General features: G+C 33.2%; 1 protein-coding gene across 2 annotated transcripts in view; it reads right to left on the reverse strand.

Moving 5' to 3' along the window:
* Nucleotides 1-24,658, reverse strand: part of LOC140441841 (arylsulfatase B-like) — a 62,142-nt gene that overhangs the window by 32,183 nt on the left and 5,301 nt on the right. Inside the window, exons 1-3 of one of the 2 annotated variants that reach the window (XM_072532787.1) lie at nt 19,853-19,966; nt 17,001-17,160; nt 7,362-7,588 (exon numbers count right to left, since the gene is read on the reverse strand). In XM_072532787.1, the coding sequence (XP_072388888.1) occupies nt 7,362-7,588; nt 17,001-17,160; nt 19,853-19,885 (420 nt within the window). In that variant the 5' untranslated portion in view covers nt 19,886-19,966. Of the gene's footprint in view, nt 1-7,361; nt 7,589-17,000; nt 17,161-19,852; nt 19,967-24,658 lie in introns of those variants that run through there. The other variant, XM_072532785.1, reaches the window with a different exon arrangement.

Here is a 24,658-nt window from a genome sequence, read left to right on the forward strand (position 1 = left end):
ACAAAAGATATCACCATAAAAATTATGAAATTGTAGTAAATGAGATAAGACAAAAATTTTAAATACCAAAACTTATACAACTAGTTAATAAGATTAGGACCAATTGTCTAAATTGCAAGGTCAAATTTGCTAAGCCAAAACCACCAGAAATGTCACCTCTACCGCCATGTAGACTTGCAACATTTACTGCTCCGTTCACACACACTGGTATGGATCACGGTTCGTAGACGTACTACGCTTGCCTCTTCCGCCTAACCAATGAACATTAAGCCCGAAACTGTACTCTCGTGACGTAATTCTTCCCCTTCAACCAATCAACACTGCAATCGACCTGCCCTCTACATTCAGTTTCAATAGCGAATAAATTGGTTTTGTATTCTTGTGTACTCTGGTGACGTAACTCAAGCATCCCCACCCCAGTCGGAAGAGGCAACCGTAGTAAGTCTACGAACCGTGGGTATGGATTATTTTGGTCCAATAAATGTAACTGTTGGAAGACGGACGGAGAAAAGATGGGGAGCTTTATTTACGTGTCTCACGACTAGAGCAGTCCATTTCGAAGTAGCTTACAAACTAGATGTGGACAGTTTTATACTATGCTTAACAAAATTTACTAACAGAAAAGGACGACCAAGGCATATTTTTGTGATCGAGGTACGAATTTTATTGCAGCTGAACGAGTATTAAGAGAAGAGCTGCAAAAAGTTGACAGTAAATTAATAGCCAATTCATCGATTAGCCCAGAGCTAACATTTCACTTTAACTTACCCTTTCCCCATATATGGGTGGGGCCTGGGAGCGCCTAGTGAAAGCGGTTAAAATTTCGTTATATGATTCATTACCAACCAGGAACCCTACTGACCAATTACTTTGCAATTGTCTCATAGCTGCAGAAAACATAGTAAACTCAGGACCACTTTAAGATCTTCCAATAGAATCTGAGGAATCTAAATTTCTAACCTCAAATCATTCTTTGACGTGACAACGTCTTAAATTAGGTTGTGGCTCGGAGTCATTTAAGAAAAAGTGTAACGCCCGCTCACGTCTGTTACAGTGAGTCACCGAACGAGAGAGAAGCCCGCCGGACCGGCGAATGCCTTGCGTCTCTCTCCCACTCAAACATGATCGGTCCGCTGTGCGCGGCACTAGAGAATTAGGCGCGTTGAATCGCTAAAGTTGAAAATCGTTGAAAGTATCGTCAGCTGTGTCTGTAGTGAAAATGTGGAGTGCTTACAGTGTCCTATTTTAGGGGGAACCACCAGTATCAGATATAATTTTAGGAAATTACCTAGGGACCCATATTCTTTTATAATATTGCTATGGATTTATCTATTTAATATTGAGCAATGATTGTAAACATTCTTTATAGTTTAAACTTCAATGAAAATTATTAACTGTGTCTAAAGACATATATGATGTGAGGTATTTTACCCAAGAGTATTAAGTATAATGAATATACATAAAAACATAATTTTGTTTTCTTAGGATTTAACATTTTGTCAGCACATTATCTCAAATTCACACTTAAATCAATATGTTTTTACTATTAGGTCTGTTGAATGTTTGTTATTTACACAAAATTTAGTCTATACTTCATATTTATTAAAGGCGGTAAAATATACATTACAATTCAGTTGTTTATAAACCACTTTCAAAGCATAAAGAACCTTTTAAGCTTTGTTTATATTATTTTGTGTATATTAATTGAGTTAATTGGAGTAGCCCACTTTGATACAAAAATACAGTCAATTTATGGATATTTCAAGGTGACAATCTAAAAAAAGCTGATTTCCTCCCATGCATTTTATTAGAAACACTTGAAATTTAAAAAAAATTTAAAAATCGTAAGATGTAAGACCTTAATCGTGAGATCGTGAGATTTGTCTTCAATTCGTGAGTAGATTCGTCATTTACAACAACTACAACAATAAAGGTAAATAATTGTACACTAATATTTCATTATCGTAAACTATGATTGATTGATTAATGGTTAGATTGACACAAAAGTTAAAAAACTGAGTTTATAGCGGCAATTCCTTGTTCCTATTGTGCAATTTAATAATATTCATCAATAAATATTCTACCGGGAAAAAGACGTTGTCACGTAAAATCTTCGCCCGTAAAACCGACTTTACAGGCAACCGATTTTTTTTTAACTGGATCTTGAAACGGAGATAACCCAATTGGATTTTTAAACGAAGATGTTAAAGTATTTAAATTTAATTATTTATACAGAGAGCAATTTGCAAATAAATGTTGGCGACGCTTTATTTCTGAATACATACCTGAACTACTACTTATGACAAAATGGCATAAACAAGTTGTAGAGGAAATTTATTTTGACAAGAGCTATGAGTCATACAGATGCAGTACACAAGTTTACCTGTTATTAACAATGTCATCTTCTTCTTCTTCTTCTTCTTCTTCTTAGTCGTTAACCTGATGCAGGTATCGTGATATCATGAAGCTATTAGCTAAATTTCCCAATGTTCCTCCACGTTTTTCTATCTTCTGCCATTCTAGCACATTCTGACAATGGAGCGCCAATGGTAGCAACAATATGGTCCATGTATCGTGTGGGAGATCTACCTCTATTTCCTTTGCCTTCTACTTTTCCCTGGATGGTAAGTTTTTCAAGACCATTTCTTCGAAGCACATGTCCAAAATAGCTTATTATTTGTTCTGATATTTGTGTTCTTAGTCTTTTCTTTATGTTTAGCTGGTCCAGTATGGATTCATTTGTTCTTCGGACCACCCATGGTATTCTTTTCCTCTTTTTGTCTTTCTCAGTAAGGGTCCAGCATTCCGATGCATAAGTAAAAACTGGAAAAACTAGACTTTTTACTAGTCTCATTTTTGTATCGGTAGTTATTTCATGGATTTTCCAAATTTTTGTTAATTTTGCCATAGCGCTTTTTGCGATTGCTGACCGCCGCTTTATTTCTTCAGTACAGCCTCCTTTGTTGGTTATTAATGAGCCGAGATACACAAATTTATCTACAACAGCGATATTGTTTATCATGACCAGATGATTTTGATTGTTGTTAGCTCTGTCAATTATCATAATTCTCGTTTTATCTCTGTTTATTTTAAGGCCCATCGTTAAGCTTACGTCTTCTATCCGTTGTAGCAGGTAAATCAATTCAGCTTCAGAACTAGCGAGGATAGTAGTATCATCTGCATATCTCAAGTTGCAAATCTTCTTCCCACAAGGTCATAGCTCTTGTCAAAATCCATTACGTATACCAATTAAACAGGGCGATATTGTAATAATATGTGATAAAGATTTACCAAGATACAATTGGCCAAAGAGTAAGGTAATTGAAGTTAAAAAATCACCTCATGGGCAAGTGAGACGAGCAATAGTTCAAACAAAAAATTAAATATATAAAGGTCCTGTTATAAAATTAGCAGTAATACCAATAAATGGAGACCAAAAAGATAATGAAAAATAAGTGGTACAGTTTCTCTTTCGCATATAACTGTACCGGGTGGATATGTTACGAATATTTATTGTTTGTATGGAATATTTATTTAAACACCCTGTATTTTAGTTAATTTTTTTTAGTTTATACATGTTACTTAAAATTTCCCGTTGCTACTATTCTAAAGACTATGTCAGATATAATATTAAAACTTCGGAAAACAAACTGTCACCGATTAGGGAAAAATTTAAATAATTTACCAGACAGCAAGAGAACAGTAAGTAATGGGAATTAATTAGTTTTTTATATTGTTAATTTTATATATTGTAGGAATTTGAGTTGTTTTTTCACAAATAAAAACAGTTTACTACAAATCCGTCAATTGCTGGCTGTACAATAAAGACAAAGTCATTGGAAGAGACGACTGCACACCTCCAAAAGGCAGTAAATAGCATTTACTGCCTTTTTTTTCATACAAAAGAAACAACAAAATCTAAGCAAACAGAAAAATTTAAAGGGGGCGTGCAGCCCTAAATATCCCCAAACTTTGGAGTACGTTCAAATCAAATGAATTTTGTGGCATCATTAGTTTAACAAATTATTTTTAAAACTTTTTTGCCTCATTACTTTTTCGAAAAACTAGTGTTTTTCTACGGATACAATAATTACAAACAGTTCCATCAATAATAGTCACTTATTTGAAGCTATCATTTATTGTGTGAATAAGATTAATATTAAAAATTTTGATATTACAATGGCCTACACATTTCAGGAAATGACAGATATACATTTAACTTTGGATAAGTTGGATCAGATTATATTATGATTTAAATAAACTATCGGGAATATCGTAGGTGAATGTCAAGGAAATAGTGCAGCAGCCGCAAGGCGTTATGCAGTAAAATACCCCAATCGAAATACACCCGATAGACGATTATTTCTGACCATTAATCGTCGTTTACGGGAAACGGGTACATTCCAACTGCAAGTTGCTGGCAATAGTGGTCGTCCAATAATGGATGCAACTGATGAAGACATTTTAGAAATCATTGAAGAAGTCCCTGGAACAAGTACAAGTGTAATAGGTGCTCAACTAAATGTTCCTTACGTAAGGGTTTGGAGGCGTTTGAAGGATCAGCTGCTTAAACCCTATCACTTAACAGCGGTTCAAGAGTTATTGGTTGAAGATTACCCTTAAAGGATTGGATTTTGCGATTGGTTGGTAATGAAAAACACTCGAAATGTTAATTTTATTAGAAATATTTTGTTTACCGACGAGGCTATCTTCAGTAGAAATGGAATAACAAACCATCATAACGAGCACATTTGGGCTGACGAAAATCGTCACGCCAAAAAAACGACTTATCACCAAAGGACTTTCAAAGTTAATGTTTGGGCAGGAATTGTAGATAACAATCCAATGGGCCCAGTATTTCTTCCCAACAAATTAAATGGCGATATTTATTTGCAGTTCTTGGCAAACGATTTACAAGAGTATTTGGAAGAAGTGAATATTGCAATAAGGCAAAATATGTGGTTTCTGCAAGATAACGCTACACCGCATTACAGTAATGAAGTCCGGGAATACCTTTGCAGGCAGTTTTTTGGTCGGTGGATTGGAAGGGGTCTTGACGCACCTATTTCTTGGCCACCCAGAAGTCCAGGTCTTAACCCCATGGACTTTTGCTTTTGGGGGTTTATGAAAGAGAAAGTGTATTCTGTAACAATAGAGGACGAACAACAATTAAGGGTTAGAATAATTGAAGCTGCAAATCAGTTTCGCCAGAAAAATATGATTTTTCAGCGAATTCGGTTTTCCTTATTAAAACGATACCGATTGTGTGTTGAAGAAAATGGGGGTCATTTTGAACATTTATTGTAATACCATATTTATAGAGCTTATAGACATATTTTGTACTTTTTAATTCATTTAAGCCATTTATTTAGTTGCACGTAATTTTTTAAAGGTTAATGAAAAGGGCCGTAACTCGATAAAAACTGTTTTTTGAAAAAAGTGACTGGAGGCAAAAAAATTTTAAAATAATGTGTTAAACTAATAATGCCAAAAATTTAAACGAAGTCAAAAGTTTGGGTGGATTAAGGGCTGCACATCTCCCTTAAAATTTTTCTGTGCACTTAGATTTTGTTGTTTCTTTTTTATGAAAAATGCTTTCAGAACAAGAAAGTAACGTGTCCATTTTTATTATAAAATGTCAAGTAGTTTAGCAGATAATGCAAAAAAAAACATTTTTTATTTTGTAACTTCACAGGGCTGTAACTTTTTTTGTGTACACTTTTGTACTAAGGTAAGTTGGATTCAATCAACTTATTTTTGTCCCCGGAATGCGTGATTTAATTTATGACATACCTTTTTGAAACACCCTGTACTTAAAATTAGAGTAACATGTTAAAACTAAAAAAATATTCAATAATTATGATTAATTTTTTAAACTTGTTCCATGTGTAGGAAACAAAAAAATACTACTATGTTATATAATAGGGGAGTCTGCTTAAGAGAAAATATGCTGTCTATACAGGATCTGCCTATACAAAAGCCATTTTGCTCTTCTACATCTGTCATCTCTTTTTCAATTTTATTTTTTATTATTTTTCCATAGAGTCTTGAGAGTGAATTTATGACATATGGCACTTAGCTCCCTGTAGTTTGAACAATTCTTTCTATCTCCTTTTTTGTAGATGTTAATCTGTTAAAATTTAGATATTGTTCTGTTAATGTGGTTTTGTCCAGTCTAGTGGTAAGTCATGTGCTTTATAGAATAAGGTGAAGACATACGCTAGTAATTCCCGCAATACTTCTGGGCTGTGTTTGAATAATTCATTCGGTATACCTTGTGGTATGCATGCTTTTCGATTTTTTAGACTTTGTATTGCATCTTCGACTTCCTGTACTGTTATTTCATCATCTTTATCGTATTCCACTTCATATGTTGTTGTAATGGTGTTCGTAAATTGCGGTCTTGTTTCAGTCAGAAGTTGTGAGTAATGTTCCATCCAAGATTTTTCTGTTACTAAATCTATTCTACTCACTTCTTTTCTGTTTGTTCTTAGGTTTTTTACCGTTTTCCATGCTTCTCTTAATCTTGTTGATCCTATATATTTGCATTTACTTTTTCAGGAAAAATTATTTCTTTACTTACTAGATTTTTTACTTCTCTGTTTGATCTTGCGTATATTCGTCTATCATCTGGGTCGTTCGTTTGCAACCACTTCTGATATGCTTGTTTTTTGGTGTGTACTTCATTAGCCATGTCATTTGTCCACCACAATGGAGTATCCTTTTTGTTCCTTTGGATCGTGCCGAGTGCTTCATAAGCTGCTTCATTGACTCTATTTATTATCTCTTGGTAGGTATTCAGGGCTGAAGAGTAGATCAGGTTTGTTAATTTTTGGCTAAGCCGTAACTTATATAAAAATGATCTTGAGTCGTTTTGCAGTGCATCAATATTGTATTAGGGTAGATTTATTTTCAGTGGTTTTGATTGTGCTGGTTGGTTGTCATTTCGATGTAGCGGTTACGGTCGATACGGTAGGTAACATTTTGATCTTACCATATAGTGGTCGATTCCGCACTCCAGACCTCTTAACACTCTTACGTCTTCGACTTGTATGTGTGTTTCTTGTTTTGTGATAACATAATCTATAATTGACTTCTTGTTTCTCGTTGGTTGGACTCAGGTATACTTATGTATATTTTTATGACGGTAGAATCAGTTTAGGAGTTTCAGAGAGTGCTGTTCGCAGAATTGGATTAAATGTTTCCAATTTTCATTTATTTTTGCACCTCCATATTTACCCACGACTTTTTCATTTGTTTTTTTTTCCTGTTCAAGCATTAAAATCTCTCAACTCTATTTTAAAAATAATACTAAAAAATCAAATTACGACGAAAAAATTTAACCATAATTATATACTTACTGATGCATAAGTCATATGGGTGTAATAATCTTGGAGACCTTGAAAGTAACCATAGTGTGTGTCAAAACCTCTGTAAGTTGGGGTGTATTCTTTTTCAAAAAATCCTAAATGCCACTTTCCCACTGCATGAGTTGAGTAACCGTTTTGCTTCAGTATTTGAGGAATAAGGGTTTCGTTAAGTGGGAGACCCCAAGGTTCTGGTTCTAGTATTACTAAATGTTGCATTCCTGAAATAACGAGCGATCTAAAATTATTTTCATCAAAGCTATCCGAGCAAAAAATTACGCATGTCTTAATTTAATCTGAATTTGTACAATTGGTTTATAAATTAATTTTGATTAACGCTGTGAAACATAAAAAATCAGCCAAAACCTTTAACACAGAACTTTAATCAAAAATCAAAAAAATTAACAAAATTATACTGATGGCCAAAAAAATGCAACACCTGGAAGGACAAATATTTTTTTAAATATTTCTTTATAGAAGTTTACATTATAATATTCTTATTATTTGATCACATTATAAACAAATCTGCAACGTCATTTTTATTAAAAATATTATTAATGAGTGTCTCCTCTTTGATTTTCTATACACTCAGTTACTCTGTGGGGCATTTTTCGAATTTAGAGGTCATATCATATTGCTAAATACTCATCCAGATGCTTCTTATGGCATGCCATAGGTCTTTTAATTTGCTGCTGCTGCAGGACGTGGCAATTAGTTTAGGTTTGGGCTACCATATTCCACACATGTTCGATGGGTGACAAATCAGCTGATCTTAATGGTCACTAGTTTCTATACTAGTTTCTTGTATGAACTCCATAGTTTCACGGGAAATACGAAATCTTGTGATACCCTGTGTAAAAATCGCATTTTTAATGGTTTGTAGGTAGTGATGTAAACCAGTTGCAGTACTTTACCGATATATCGTCGAGATGTCAAAGTGTTGTTAATAAGAACTAGAGGTTAGCACCCCATACCATAATGTTTAGTTATATTTTTGTATGACGTTCAACAGCCTAGTCTATATTTCATCTCTCTCATCAAAAACGTCTTACCCTTATGTGACCATTAAAGCCATCCAAAGAAAACCTTAATTCATTACTAAAGCAAACAAAATTTCATTGCCCATTCCAATTTTGCTGAGCTCTGTACTATTCTAAGCGTCGAACCTTAAGCTATGGTTTTAAAGGTAACACCAAAAGCGGACGGTAAGCTTTTAGTCCCATTACAAGTAATCTTTGATTAACTGTTCTTCTTGAGACTACCCTTTCTGTAGCTGTAACTAAATAATCTTTTACTTAATGTACACCGTCACTTCTATTACTGAAAGCAAGAAGTCTTAGATGTCGCAAATAACGACCTTGCAACATTCTAGGACGTTCAGACCCTCCACTACGCCGATAAGTCTCATCAAAACCTCCGCAAAATACCGATGATGGCAATTATCATTTACTAAAGAAAATTTGAATCTAGTTACCGAATATACCAACAAAGAAATAAAAATTCAAATATTAAAATATGGAAAAAAAACTTGACAGTAGTAACACTAAAAATACAACACTTAATGCTAGTACATCTGCTTCCTATACCAAAGACACCAATGATACAGGCTCTATTTGGGTTATTTTATTCTGTCGAAGTAATGATAATGGATGAAGTATTTACCAAAAAAGTTTTTGATAAAGACTGTCTCTATTCGACAATAAAGAAACCAAAGCTCAAAGAAGAGATACAGATAATCTAGCGGCATTCCGAGAAGTATTTGAAAGATCCATATATGTGCCTTCAGAGTACGCTACAATTAATGAACAGTTGATTAGTTTCCGTACTGCCATTGTACTGGCATCAAACGGCACAGTTAAAAATAGACAATTCTATATCCAAACCCATACATATAAGAAGGGGCGTTCGACAGGGATGTGTGCTTTCCCCTCTTTTATTTAACATTTATTCGGAAGCCATATTTCAAGAGTCTTTGGAGGATGCAAAGATGGGAATCAAAGTGAATGGAGTACTGATCAACAACATACGATATGCTGATGATGGTGTCTTAATTTGTGACAACATAGTCGATCTTCAACAAGTTGTCACTATAATCGGAGAATATAGTAAGCGAATGGGATTAGAGATTAATACCAAAAAAACCAAATTTATGATCATCTCCAGAAACTTGGATGCAGTTGAAAACTCCACCATAACACTGAATACTAAGTCCATTGAAAGAGTGAGTAAATTTAAATACCTGGGATCGTGGCTTTTTGAAGATTGGGCATCGGACAGGGAAGTAAAATGTCGCATTGAGCAAGCTCGACAAGCTTTCGTAAAATTCAAGAAGGTACTGACTTGTTCAGAGTTCGATCTTCAACTGAGACTAAGGTTTACTAAGTGCTACGTGTGGTCAGTGCTGCTATATGGCGTAGAGGGCTGGACACTCAAAACGAGGGATATAAACAGATTAGAAGCTTTCGAAATGTGGCTCTATCGCCGTATCCTAAAAATACCATGGACAGCGAAAATCACAAATATAGATGTCCTTAAAAAAATAAACCAAGAACGCCAACTTTTCGAAACCATCAAGAAAAGGAAAACGGCGTATCTAGGTCACATCATGCGAAATGAAAAATACCAGTTCCTCCAACTTATAATCGAGGGTAAAATTGAAGGCAAGAGAGGAATGGGACGCAAGAAAATGTCCTGGCTCCGAAACATAAGGCAATGGACAGGGATTAACGACATACAATCTCTGATACATATTGCAAGAAATAGAGAATTAATGGAAAATGTGATCGCTAACATCCATTAGTGGATTTGCATCTAAAGAAGAAGAAGAAGATGATTAGTTTCCACGGTCGATGTCCATTCAAAATGTACATACCTTTTAAATCCGACAAATATGGAGTTAAACTTGTGATCTTCTATCATGCTAAAAAAGCTTTTATACTTGACGCTGAGGTTTATGTAGACAAAGGCTCCACATGACGTAATATTTCTGTAGCCCAGTATTATTGCGATAAATTTACCTCTGGGTTTCAAAAAACCAACATAAATTTGACAATGGACAACTGGTTCACATCTATAGACACGGCGCAATTTCTTTTAGACAAGAAGATAACCATTGTTGGTACCATGAGACGAAACAAAGAAGAAATTCCTCAATTGCTTTTGGATCTAAAAGACAGGCGAATACATTCTGCCATGTTTTGCTGTTGTCAACAGCCTACACTCTTATTATATTATCCACCAAAAACTAAAAAAGTTTTTATAATACTTTCAATAACGCATTAAAATGGTGATGAATCAAATACCACTGACCTACCAGAGATCATTCAATTTTAAAAATATCACTATTCCACATGTTACACATATTTTACAAATATAAAGACGTGTCGTTGGCCATTATGCCTTTTTTATAACCTGCTAAATATTATGGAATATACCTTTTACGTGGTTCTGATGCGCCGGAAAAGTAAATTGTTGCCACCAGAAGAGCTTACCTAAAAAACTGGCACTTGATTTAATAAAACCTCAAATGAAAAGTCGTTTGGAATGTTCGACTTTGAGGCGTGAAACTATTTACAATGTACTAAAAATAGATAATCCAGTAGAAGTACCAACAAGCCTGGTTGCTGCTACAGGTAGATGCACATTTTGCTCCAAAAGCGAAGATCGAAAATCGCTAGCTGTGCCACATGCAAAAAATGCGTTTGTTTGCAGCACAAAAAAAAATATGACCAACTTGTGGATAATACTATAATAAAATATTTTTGTATACAAAATAATTTCTTAGCGTGTTACCCTAGTTAATAAAGAAAAAAAAACTGAAAAAATCTTATCCCAGATATTTCAAGATTCTAAAAGGATATGAGGGGTAGCTAATGAAAAATCCATGAAGACGTACAGCTGATTTTGTTTTGTTTTTTTAACAATCAAATAGAGAAAAACATAGTTTTTTGCCTATAAAAAGTTTGTTTTTATGTTTCAAATAAAAATTGTAGATCATAAAAAGTTTTCTATTTTGAGAGATTCCATAATAAAATACATAAACAATTCACATGTTAGTGTTGAAGCTGTTCAAGAAATTTTTCAGGTATGTTTTTATTACCTCCACATTCAACACAAAACTGCAACCGTAAGACAAAACTTTCTTGGGAACGCTCAAGGCATACTATAGCGAAGAAATCAGGCAATGGTTACGTCATAATAACCGCGCCCTCTCTCTGTACGATATTGGAGAACTTTTTGGCAAAGCATATCTTAAAAGCCAAACTGAATGTAACTGCTGTAAATGGATTCCGCGCCCCTGGAATTTATCCATTGAATAAGACTGTGGTCTCAGATGCAGATTTTATTGCAGCCGAAATTGAGAGTAACAACCACAGCCATGTAGATCCACAAGCTATTGAACCTGCTATCCTACCAAAAACACCAGAAGCCAGCTACATCAGTGAACCGGGTCCTTCTGGTTTGCAGAAGTTTGTAAGTCCACAAGCTATTGAATCTGATATCCTACCAAAAACACCAGAAGCCAGCAACATTAGTGAACCAGGTCCTTCTGGTTTGCAGAAGTTTGTAAGTCCGGAAGCTATTGAATCTGATATCCTACCAAAAACACCAGAAACCAGCAACATTAGTGAACTAGGTCATTAGTATAAACACTCACTCTAGAGATTGAAAATAAACACACTTTAATAACTCATTATATGCCACAATTTACAATAGTTATATTACATGTGCATGTTTGCAACAAAAACATGCAATGAATATAAATATCTCGGATCTATAATATCTAAAGAAGGCATTACCAAAAGAGACATCAAAAACATTATAAACTCTCTATTATGGTCTAAAGATATTAGACAAGAAACGAAATTGACAATCTATCGAACCTTGGTAGGGCCTATTATGACCTATGGGGCCGAAGTTTGGCAGATCACGAAAAAAGATAGAAAAAGAATAGAAGTAGTAGAAATGGATTTTCTAAGGAGAGCCTGTGGTGTATCCAAAAAAGATCATATCAGGAATGAAGATACTAGAAGGAGGACAAATACTGTAGATTCCAGTGTAGACAGAATTGAAACGAGAAAACTAATGTGGTATGGTTACGTGAACCGAATTATTGAAGATAGATGGCCAAGGAAAGCTTTAAATTACATACCGCAACAAAGAAGAAGAAGAAGAGGAAGGCCTTCAGTTGTCTGGGAGGAAATAAATGGTACGGCACATAATGAGAGCTAGAGCCATCAAAGAAGACGAATGGATGGACAGAAAACGGTGGCGGTCAAAATGCGAGAAGCGGCAGAGGCTGAACCTCGCTTAAATATATATATATATATATATATATATATATATATATATATATATATATATATATATATATATATATATAATATATATATATAAAAAAATGTGCACTTGTAAGTGAATGGGATATTTTCGGTCAATTTGGAGATAAAAAAAAGAAAAGAGTTGTGCTACTTTATCTTTTTATTGAATACGTTTCGCCCACTGTTCAATGGGCATCATCAGTTCAAAAAATTGACAATTACATTTTTTTGATAGATTTTAGAATCCATCAATGTTTTCAAAAGTTAAATTATAAAACAAATTAATATAAAATTACTTAAATTGGGAATCTTCCGGCATTCTGTATTTTTGCTGATTTATTTAGTAAATTAATTTTTGATGTGTCTTCACCATAATATTATCTTAATGCTACAGATCTTTTAAAGATGAACTGATGATGCCCATTGAACAGTGGGCGAAACGTATTCAATAAAAAGATAAAGTAGCACAACTCTTTTATTTTTTTATCTCCAAATTGACCGAAAATATCCCATTCACTTACGAGTGCACATTTTTTTATATTAAATTAAACGGTCATATTCCTTAAAAATATAATATATATATATATATATATATATATATATATATATATATATATATATATATATATATATATATATATATATATATATATATATATATATATATGTATATATATATATAAATATATATATAATATATATATATACATATATTACATGTCGTTATGCAGAAGACAAAGTTATTTACATTTATAAATTACTGCAAAGTAAAGGTTTTTTAAAAATATGTCGGTCAATTCTTTATGCATTTTAATTTTGAGTCTCTCAATATTAAAGAACTTTTTATGATCTATAACTTTTATTTCAATCATTTTTCTCTAAAATGCATAAGAAAGTCTTACGCAAAAACTATTTTTTTCTACTCGTTATCATTGTTTAAAAGAGCAAGCAAATTTAGCAATACGTCTTCACATAATTATACAAAGAATAATTTTTATGAATCTTTAAAAATTTCGTTATATTTTAAACCAAAAATATATTTGTTTTACTTGTAACATTGACCTACTATTTAAGAACCTTAATTCATTTGTTATGTAGTAAACCTTGAACTTAAAATTTGGTTAATATGAATGCTATTTATATACTTGTATTTTTAAGATATTGAAAACAAAAAACCTTTTATGGTATATTCTAGCATAAAAAGTATATTCTACACAAATTTAAGTATTTATTTTTAAAAGACAAAGTTAGGTGAATATCCGGGTATCAAAATATTTTTGTATGAAAGTTTATGTTTAAATTAGCAATTAGAATACATTGTTATCCTATAAACTAATGTGTTTTTGACTTTACAGCACATTATTGCTGATGTTGCTGCTTATGTTTGACGTGATAAGGCGTTCCCCATCGACAGGTCCTCTTCAACCATTTTGTAGGTCTGCTGGCAAATTCCTCTGGAGTCTTCTGGTATAGAGCTGTAGAAGTGGGTGAACTTGAAAATTTGTGTGGGTTTCTAATTTATTGTCTTGTGCTTTGTCTATGAATGACATCTTTAACATAATCTATTTTTAGAGTGTTTGATTGGAGACACACAAGTTACATCTGACTTCTTTGTATAACAGATATATTTAATTGCCCCATACTTTCGACTACTAACTTTCCAAGTATTGCATTGGCAGACATCATTGTAATATTAGTTGAATACGATATAAAGATAATCATTGGTGACATGAATGTGAAAGTCGGAAAAACGGGAAAAGTTTATAAAATTTGCTACAGAGAATAAAATGAAGATAGCTAGCACAAGGTTTGATGACAAAGACATTCATGAAGTAACATGGACTTCTACCCATGGAAAAATAAAAAATCAGATAGATCATGTCCTAATTGAAAGCAAACATGATAAGGTAATAATCGATTGCAGGAGTTACAGAGGGGCAGATAATAACAGTGACCATACACTAATAATAGCAAAACTAAAACAAGAACTACCAATAATAATCAAAATCTGTTAGAGATAGATTAAATTACCAATTAGAGCGTCTTCAACAGAAGCAAGTTGTAAACAGACTAGAGGAAGAAATAAATAAAAAACTAGAGAATCCAGTCAAACAGGATATAGATGAAGAATGGCAGACCATACAGACAGCCATGTGGGAAGCAGCGGAAAAGTATATAGGAAAAGAGCATACAAAAAGACGGTAATACTGGTTTAATGAAGAATGTAGGAATGTTTTGGCAAGAAGAAACAGGGCAAAACTACAAAGAGATAAAGAAAATACCCAAAATGTGGCAAGAAGAAGGGAAGTGGAAAGAATTTGCAAAAAAAAGAAAAGAGAGCAGTTAGAAAAGCAATTGAAAAACATAGAAAAAGCCTACATAAACAAAGAGGTAAATAATTTCTACCAAGAAGTTAAGAAATCCAGAGAAACTACAAAGAATAATCCACAGTATTGCAGAAACAAAGAAGGCTTACTTCTAGGTAAAACAACAGAAAAATTAAACAGATGGGCGGAATATTTTGAAGATTTATTAAATACAGACCAACAAGAGGAACATAACGAAAATGAGAATTGGCAAGAAGATGAAGAAGGGACGTGCGAGGAACCAATTTTAAATGAAGTCAAAGACATAATGAGAGACCTAAAAAATAACAAAAGTGCAGGAGAAAGTGGTATCTCAGCTGAGATTTTTAAGGAAGGTGGCCAAAGATTGAAGGAAAGGATATTTCACTTGATACTAATAATTTGGCAAAAGGAAAAAGTGCTAAAACAATGGAATAGTGCTCTTATTTGTCCTATCTATAAAATAGGAGACAAAAGAGAGTGCGAAAACTATAGAGGTATAGCACTATTAGAAGTAGTCTATAAAATACTTGCAAAATCTATTAGGAATAGATTAATAAAATATGATAATAAAGTGATTGGAGAATAACAGGGAGGTTTTAGATCAGGAAAAACAACTACTAATCAAATAAGTATGTTAAAATTAATACAAAATAATAGCTATGAACAAAACTTAGGATTACATATGCTATTTCTCGATTTTAAACAAACATATGACTTCCTAAGTCGAACGATGCTATATGAGGACTTGAGAATATTAGAAATACCAGAAAAGCTTATAAGGCTAGTGAGAATAACGTTTAGGCACACGATGAATAGGGTAATAATAGAAGGAAGCTTTTCAAGATATTTCACAGTGAATAGAGGTTTAAAGCAATCTGCTATCAACGAATTTATTTAACCTAGTTAAATTGCACAAACAGGACTATTTTTAACAGCAGGAAACAGTGGATAGAGTACGCGGATGATGTAATGCGGTGATTCTAGCGAGAACAAAAAAAATTTAGAAAAAGTTTTCCAGCAATTTAAAAAAAGCGAAAAGATACGGATTGATAATAAAATAAACAATAACGCAATATATAGAAATGAGAGGAGACATAACAAATAATAACAAATATATCAAAATCAAAGGAGCAGAGACTGTTTATAGTTTTAAAAAAGTGTCGGAATTTAAATACTTGGGAGTAACCATAACGAACACGGGAGAAGAAGAAGAAAAAAATAGACAAAAAATTGGTAAAGTTAAGCAGAGCAAAAGTGTCACTAAATTCATTGCTGAAAGCAAAAAATGTGCCAAGAAGAGCTAAACTGCGAGTCTACGAGACAGTAATCAGACCCACAGTAATGTATGCCAGTAAAACGTGAATTATGAACCAACAGGAAAAAGAAAGTAGAGATCTGGAAAAGTAAGGTGCGCACAAAAATCTTCGGCGGAATAAAGACGGCAGAGAAGATTTGGAGAAGGCGAACGAATAAAGAAATAATGAGGATGTATCTAAAACCAGCAATTACGGCAAAAATACTTTAAAGAGCTAGATGACTTGGTCACGTTATACGAATCCCAGAGAATCGAAATGTTAAAACAATACTGAAGAAGGAAGAAATGGGAAAAAAAGAAGAGGACGTCCAAAGAGAAAATGGTTGGAAGCAGTAAAGCAAGACTTGTTAGAAATCGGCGTGATAAGTTGGAGAGAGAAAGCAAGAGATAAAAAAAACTGAAGGGAAATAACCTAATAACCTCTTCTCTTCTTATAGAAGACATTATCAGTCAAATTGTTTTTTCTAGAAGCTGTTTTTCTGTCTTTTTTTAGAATAGTCTGGAATTTGGAGAGCCGTAATAGACATTGAAACCTTATATTATATATATATATATATATATATATATATTTATATATATATATATATATATATATATATATATGCCTATTTTAAACTAACTTTTTATCTTTAAATTCTAACAAGGTTACCTGTATGTATAGGATATTTTCCAGTAAGAAAAGCTGATCTTGAAGGCGTGCATAATGATTGAGTATAGTGACTATTTAAAATAACTCCATTATAAGCAAGTGCATCTATATTTGGGGTTGGTATTTCATCACTGCCATGAAATCCAACATCATTGAAACCCTAAAATAAACGGTAAATATTTAAAAGTTCATCTATATTAGCGAGAATAGAAATATATATATATATATATATATATATATATATATATATATATATATATATATATATATATGTATATATATATATATATATACACATATATAGATAATATACATAATCCAAAAATTTTAACTATTTTTTTGGTGTGTAACACATTGGGTGTCATGGTATTTTTTTATACCAAAAATACATCCGACTGATAAAAACAACAATGGATTCGTCAATAGGAACTGTCATAGTTTAAAATGAGCTCACTGAAAACTTTACGATAGTCCAAGGATTAAAGCAAGGAGACGGGCTGGCACCGACACTATTCAACCTAACCTTGTAATGTGTGATAAGAGAGCTGAATATAGGAAGAGGTAATCTCCTAACAAATAAATCAATACAGATTGCCGCCTATGCCGATGATATCAGCATCATGTCTCGCAGAACAGAAGAGGCGGCAGAAATATATTCACAATTAAAAACAAAGGCAAAGGAGACCGGACTAGAAATAAATATTCAAAAGACAAAAAAGTTAACACAGGCAAGAGCTAGGGGAAACAGACGCACAGTTGAATTAGAGGACGATATTAAAACGGTAGAAAGTTTCACATATTTAAGAGTTGCATTAAACACGGATGGAACAGAAGAACCAGAAATCCAAAGAAGAATAGTAAAGGGAAACAAAGCTTATTTTTCACTCGAACATGTGTTTCGCTCCAAAAACACACACTGGAGATCGAAAATCAGGGTCTACAAAACTATTATCAGACTAATAGTATGTTATGCATGCAAGACATGGGTGATAACAGAAGAGCCAAAAAGAAAACTGGGAGTCTTCGAAAGAAAAGTCCCAAGAAAGATATTTGGACCTATTAACGAAAACGGAATATGGAGATCCAGGTATAACCATGAACTCTACCAACTGTTCAAAGAGACACCGATCTCAGAATTCGTTAAACTTCAGAGACTTCGCTGGGCTGGTCATGTAGTAAGAATGGAGACAGAAAGATTGCCGAAAAGAGCTTTAGATAGTAAAATGCAGGGCGCAAGACCAAAAGGAAGACCATGGAAAAGATGGGAGGATAAAGTGGCAGCGGACGCGCAAAATTTTCTAGACGTGGGAACCTGAAGAAGATCGGCGTGGGATCGACAAGGTTGGAGGCATAGTTTGGAGGAGGCCAAGGCCCGATTTGGGCTGTAGCGCCATTGGAGAGAGAGAAAGGGTGTCATGGTGGATCAAAGTAATCCACCACTTAGGTTGAAAAATTTCTTGTCTAGTGATCATGGTGGGTCGATATTGTCCACCACGCCTTTTCACATTTCAGGCCGCAGTCCATCAAGTTAGTCTACCAGACCCATTCTAAATATATATATGGAAATGTTGAAGGATGCTTTTAGCAATATTTTACTATGGTTGGTTTTTATGGCGGTGAACTAAGTTGTCCACTATGGTCACAGTAAAAATTGGTTAACTTTTTAAGTTTTACTTTGACTAAATTAGGTATTTCGTAAGCTACGTATTGCTACGTATATCGCAGCAGTATTTTGTTTTATTCGTTATACTTTTTGCAAGATTGCTTCCCATTTCCCGGATATTTTTGTGGTAGTGATTAGAACAAATCCGTCTCTTATCCAATTCATATAATTTATAATCTTGATTATTAGAAACAAATCAAGAGGTAAGTAAGTCATTTATTTTAATTAGATCTGAAAATTGAAAATATTTAAGATTTTGGAAAAGAGAATACCAAATTCTTTGTTTCTTTTTTTTTTATAATTTTCACTTTGTTACAGTTCAAGCTTACTATAAATGTGAGTTTTTAGAATACTGGATTAATAGTTAAGTCGTTAGTAACACATTTGTGTCATAAAAAATCTTTAGTTCGTCTAAGTTATAAGAACTTTGTTAAACATACCTAACCTTCATATTTCACGTTCAGTGTTGGGACTGTTGGGTGTCAGTGGTTGCTATATTATGGTCGCAGGTGTTTCGAATTAAATATTTCCTGCGTTAAGATACGTAATTTTATTTGATATACAATAATTAAGTTTGCAAGCTTACAAGCTTGTTGCTTTTAACCATTAATTTATCATTCTTAAAATACCAACCAATAATACAACTTGAAATTATGCATGCAAAGGTTACGGCATTTTTAGCTTTTGTTGTAAATTTTTAAAATAATCTTGGCAAGTTGATAATTAATAACTAAATGTTAATTATAAAGGAAATAATTTGATGTCAATCAATCAGTTTCTTTCGTAATACATTCTGTTTTATATAAATTGGTAAGGTATTTTAATTCTTTTATTTAGATAAAATAATTATTAGTAGTATGCAGTATGTTAATACAGAGTAAACCAAAAGTCAGAAAACGCTAATTATCTCTTAAATAAATGGTCCGAATCGTACGAAAACCAGGATACGCCTATTCTGCAATATGGACATCTCAATTCTGATGCTAGACTCATATCTTTTTAAAAGTAAATAATGACTCTAATCGGATGTAATGTACCAACATTGTCATCAGTAGATTCTACGTAAACAGTAAATTGGCCGGTACGAGTATCGCTTAAGTGATAACAAATGTTTTTGTCATAATGTTTTTTCTCAGACCTAGAAATATTATCTTTGTATTGTAATTATTTTTAATTGGAATGGACTCACCAGGAATATCCATAATTGTTGCACACGGATCATTAATCTTCTTTCTAATAGACATATTACTAAATATAATATATGATCACCAATAAACAGCCATAAAATACGTCTACTCTGTTTCAAAGCTTAGACGGAACTGACACTCAAAGTTCTATTGCAAAAAATTTTTTTTCATTTTCATTAATGTATTAAACGTACAATTTTAATTCTGATTGTTAATTTCTTTGAAAAAATAATAATTCTCCTTTAATAAAGTCTTAAGATATTTAAATTTATATACATGTCTGATATTTTGACCGTCAATAAGTTAAGCATTATTCTTTGAGTAGTACCAATTGGAGAAACCGCTAATTCGACTAAAACTTATCCAGGAGCAGATATGTAAGGGGCAGTGACAACAACCTTGTTTTAGTAGGCATGAAACTCAAACTAAAAAAAAAATTAAAACAGCCATCAAAACACCTAGAATTAATCTAAGAAGACTAAAGCTGATCTCTGCCAAGAGATCAAAGAACAAAGACACAAGGAAGTCCAGAAAGTAGAAAGACAAGGATAACTTAACGCTACAAAAAAAATAAAGAGAGTTAGAAAAGATCCTGAGGAACATCATACAATAGCAATTGGAGGGCGATACATCCCCTAAAAGCAAAGAATGGATAACACAAGAAATAAACTCATTGATATCAGAAAGGAGGAAATACAAGAATAAAAATGATCAATAATACAAAAACGTAAATAAAACGTTTCCTCTGCTGTCTATTTGGGCATCCCTGACCGCCTTTTCCAAAGCTATGTTGAAAAGGAGACACGCCAGCGCATCTCCCTGTCGCAGCCCAACATGCGTTTCAAATGCCTGTGATTGTTCGCCCTGTATTTTGACTTTGCAAACAACTTTACGCATTGTAGCCTTAACCAATCTTATCAGTTTATCGGGGATGTGGAATTTATCCATGGCTTCATCATCCCAAATTCTGGCATATGCAGATGATGTTGATCTAGTTACCCGCACAACACGCAAGCTAGAAGAAATGTATACCACCAGAAACATCGGCCACCAATTCACGGTTGATAATTCTACCTTTGAAGTGGTGGACAAATTCACATACTTAGGCTCCCTGATCACCAAGGAGAACGTCATGACGGAAGAAATCAAGCAAAGAATAATCCTAGCCAACAAATGCTATTTTGGACTGAGTAGACATATGAGAAGCAGAAACTTAATCCAAAAAATAAAAATAACCATATACAAAACCATTATACAACCAGTGTTGACATATGGGTCGGAAACATGGACCATTTCCAAGGCAGATGAAAATCTCCTGCTTATATTTGAACGAAGGATCCTGAGAAGAATATTTGGTGGCATCTGTGAAAATGGTGTTTGGAGAAGGAGGTACAACTACGAGATATATCACAGATATAAACATATATTTGGTGGTAAAGACGTAGTATCCTTTATAAAAATAGGAAGACTAAGATGGGCAGGACATCTGGCAAGATCACAGCAGAACAACCCTCCTAGAAGAATCCTTATGTCACAACCTGTGGAAAGTAGAAATAGGGGTAGACCAAAACTCAGATGGAGGGATGGTGTAGATGAGGATGGTAGACAAATAGGCGCAGCAAACTGGCAACAGTTGGGAATGGATAGAACTAACTGGCGTAATAGACTTGGGAAGGTCGAGGCTCGTTTTTAGGGCTGTAGCACCAATGATGATGATGAAATAAAACGTAAGTAAAAAATCAAAGAAGGGAAGGAATTGTGGCTATCAGAAAAATGTGCAGAAATAGAAAGATTAGAAAAACCACATGACAGCTTTAACATCTACAGGAAAATTAAAAAAATATATGCCATATACAGAAAAGAGGTATTTGAAGTATAATTGACAAAAACAACAAAATATTAACTGAACGTACAAAGAAAATAAGTAGATAGGAAGAATATTTAAAATAGCTATTTAAAGACAACAAAACAATGAAAACAATAGAACCAAGAGGTAGAAATGCACCTACAATTTATTAACAAAGTGGAAATTGAAAAAACACTAAAACGTATAAAAAATGATAAAACCATGGAATCGGATAAAATACCTACAGAAATCTTAAGACTACTAACAGAGAACAATATTGATATACTAGTAGAATTATTTAATAAAATTTACTATACCGGGGAAATTTCGAAAAAATGGCTAATATCTGAGTTCATCCCAATAGCCAAAAAACCCAACTCAATGAATTGTGAAGAATATAGAACGATCAGCTTGATAAACTATGTTTAAGTCTTGCGAGTGATACATGAACGTGTCTACAAAAAACTAGACAAGAGAATAACAGGAAACCCACTAGCATTTAGAAAAGGATTTGGTACTAGAGAGGCATTATTTACTATATAAATACTCATAGAATGTCGTCGAGATGTCAAATGTGACGTATTCATATGTCTAGTTAACTTTGGGAAAGCCTTCGATAAAATACAATACAGAAGGTTTGAAGGTTTGAAGATTATTACGGAACACAGAAATAGATGATCAGGATGTGATCATCATTACAAATTTATACCCATCTAGAAGAAGAGGAGTACGACAAGGATGTGTACTATCCTCTCTACTTTTTAATATGTGCTCAGAAGAGATTTTTAAAGAGCCACTAGAAGACAAAGTCACATACTAAGAAATAAAAAATATGAATTGATACCTATGGTTATACAAGGAAGGAAAAAGAGGACCGGATAGACTACGCACATTATTTTGTTGAAAAAATTAAAGCAATGCACTGAAAAAACAACAATAGAACTCTTCAAAACTGCTGCAGATATAGTAAAATGGGCCGTGATGATCTTCAATATCCTTAACGGATGAGACAGATGAAGAAGATAAAGACCAATTGGTGCCAAAATGAGACAGGTGAGTATGGTTAAAGCATGTTCAATGATGAGGCGCTCGCTAATCATCCAATGAGAAGAATTGCCGAGTTGTAAGTTTCTGGAAGGAGTAGGTGAAGAAGACCAAAGAGGACATGTGAAGAGACTAGGTAGGACATGTCGGTAAATGGGATTAATATTGGTATGACGAAAGATAGTAAGTTATGAAAAATGAATAATGGTAAAGTTAAAGTTTAAAGTAAAATCTAAAAAATTTTACACAAAACAAACAAAATCACTAACTAGACCAGATATTCGATTAATTAAAAAAATTGAAAATAATACCAAGAGTTAAATAAATATTTAAAATAATATATATAATATTTTAAAATTCTTTTACTTTTAGCAATATATTTGACACAGTTAAGATGCTACCAGAAAATAGTTTTAGAAGAACCTTTTTTTCTCTTGTAGTGGTATTCTAATCACTTGTGCTATTTCCCTTACAATTTTGTAGGACTAAACCGATACACTTGAAATTTGGTGAGTTGAAAAGTACTCAAATAACAAAAGGTATAAAACGCCGATGTGTGCTTTCTTTCTAGGTGTGGTTGCCACCTCTTCTTGGGAGTGGAAATTTTTTTTGCTCAAAATAATCACGGGAAACAATAGAGAATTATTTAATTCATAAGATACTGTTTGAGGTTTTTACTGTTAAAAACAGCAAATTTTAATTGAAAAAAAAATCACGTTTGTTCATTGAAAAAAAAAAGAATGATCAAAAAAGTATACACAACAAAAATAAAGCTTATAAAAGCAGAACGAGATTTATTTTCTACAAGATATTCTAGATACAATACAAAGTGAGATATGGTCGGTGAAAGTAGGATTTTTTTTGCAAATATTTGAATCAATTACACATTACACAAATATTAAATTATAAGAAAAAAGTTGATTTTTCGGAGGTAATGATAGAAAAGTATTTTAATGGTTCTTTAAAATAAGCATTACAAAGAGTAATTTACGATTAAACTGAGTATGTTAGTGCTCGTTAAAGATATACTTTTTAAATATTTTAAGAAAAAAAGGGCAGTATAATTAATCTAGTATCTACCAGAATCAAAATTAATCGTTTTTCTCCCACAATAAATTATTTTTGGTGTTCTTTATTAGATCCAGGAGTTTGACTGGTTTAAAATGAATTATTTTTAAAAAAAGGTATAGTAAATTTAAAATTTTTTAAAAATTGTTCTTTCTTTAAAATAACTTAAAAACTATATTATATATGTAAAAAAGGGGCATAAAGGGGTACAATGCGGAACATGAAGATGATTCCAGTTTACTCCAATTAGCTTCTACTCAAATCCAACTCTTACTTTCACGCTGGTGTCCCCTGTAAACCTAGAAACCCAACTGGAGATCCGGTATCCAACCCGGGTGGAAAGTTGGTCGGGAACTGACGAGGGCCGGTGAAATGGCTATCCGTAAATGTAGTTTGGCGTTTACAAAACCCTGTAAAAAACCTATTTTTATGAGAGCTACAAAGAAACAAACCGGACTGTCTAACCTACGACGAACTCGCAAACGAAATAAGGATAATGATTTAAAAATTTGGATATGGAACGTAAGAAGCCTTTATCAGCCTGGAGCTACGGCTCTGCTGATCCAACAAATAAATAAAGCCTAAGCAGATATCATTGCTTTACAGGAAATACACACTTTACAATATATTGCAATATTTACTACAGTGGACATCCTACCAGACACGAATTTGGTACCAGATTTATTGTAAGCAGCAAGGTCAAACATAGTGTAATTAATTTCAAAACTATTAATCATAGGATCTGTTGAATAAGACTTAAAGGGAAGTTCGCTAATATTAGCATTATTAGCATCCATGCTCCAACGGAACAAAAAGAGGATGATGAAAACAACATGTTCTATGACGCACT

Source organism: Diabrotica undecimpunctata, chromosome 5 (genome assembly GCF_040954645.1).
Source record: "Diabrotica undecimpunctata isolate CICGRU chromosome 5, icDiaUnde3, whole genome shotgun sequence".
Classification (NCBI taxonomy): domain Eukaryota; kingdom Metazoa; phylum Arthropoda; class Insecta; order Coleoptera; family Chrysomelidae; genus Diabrotica; species Diabrotica undecimpunctata.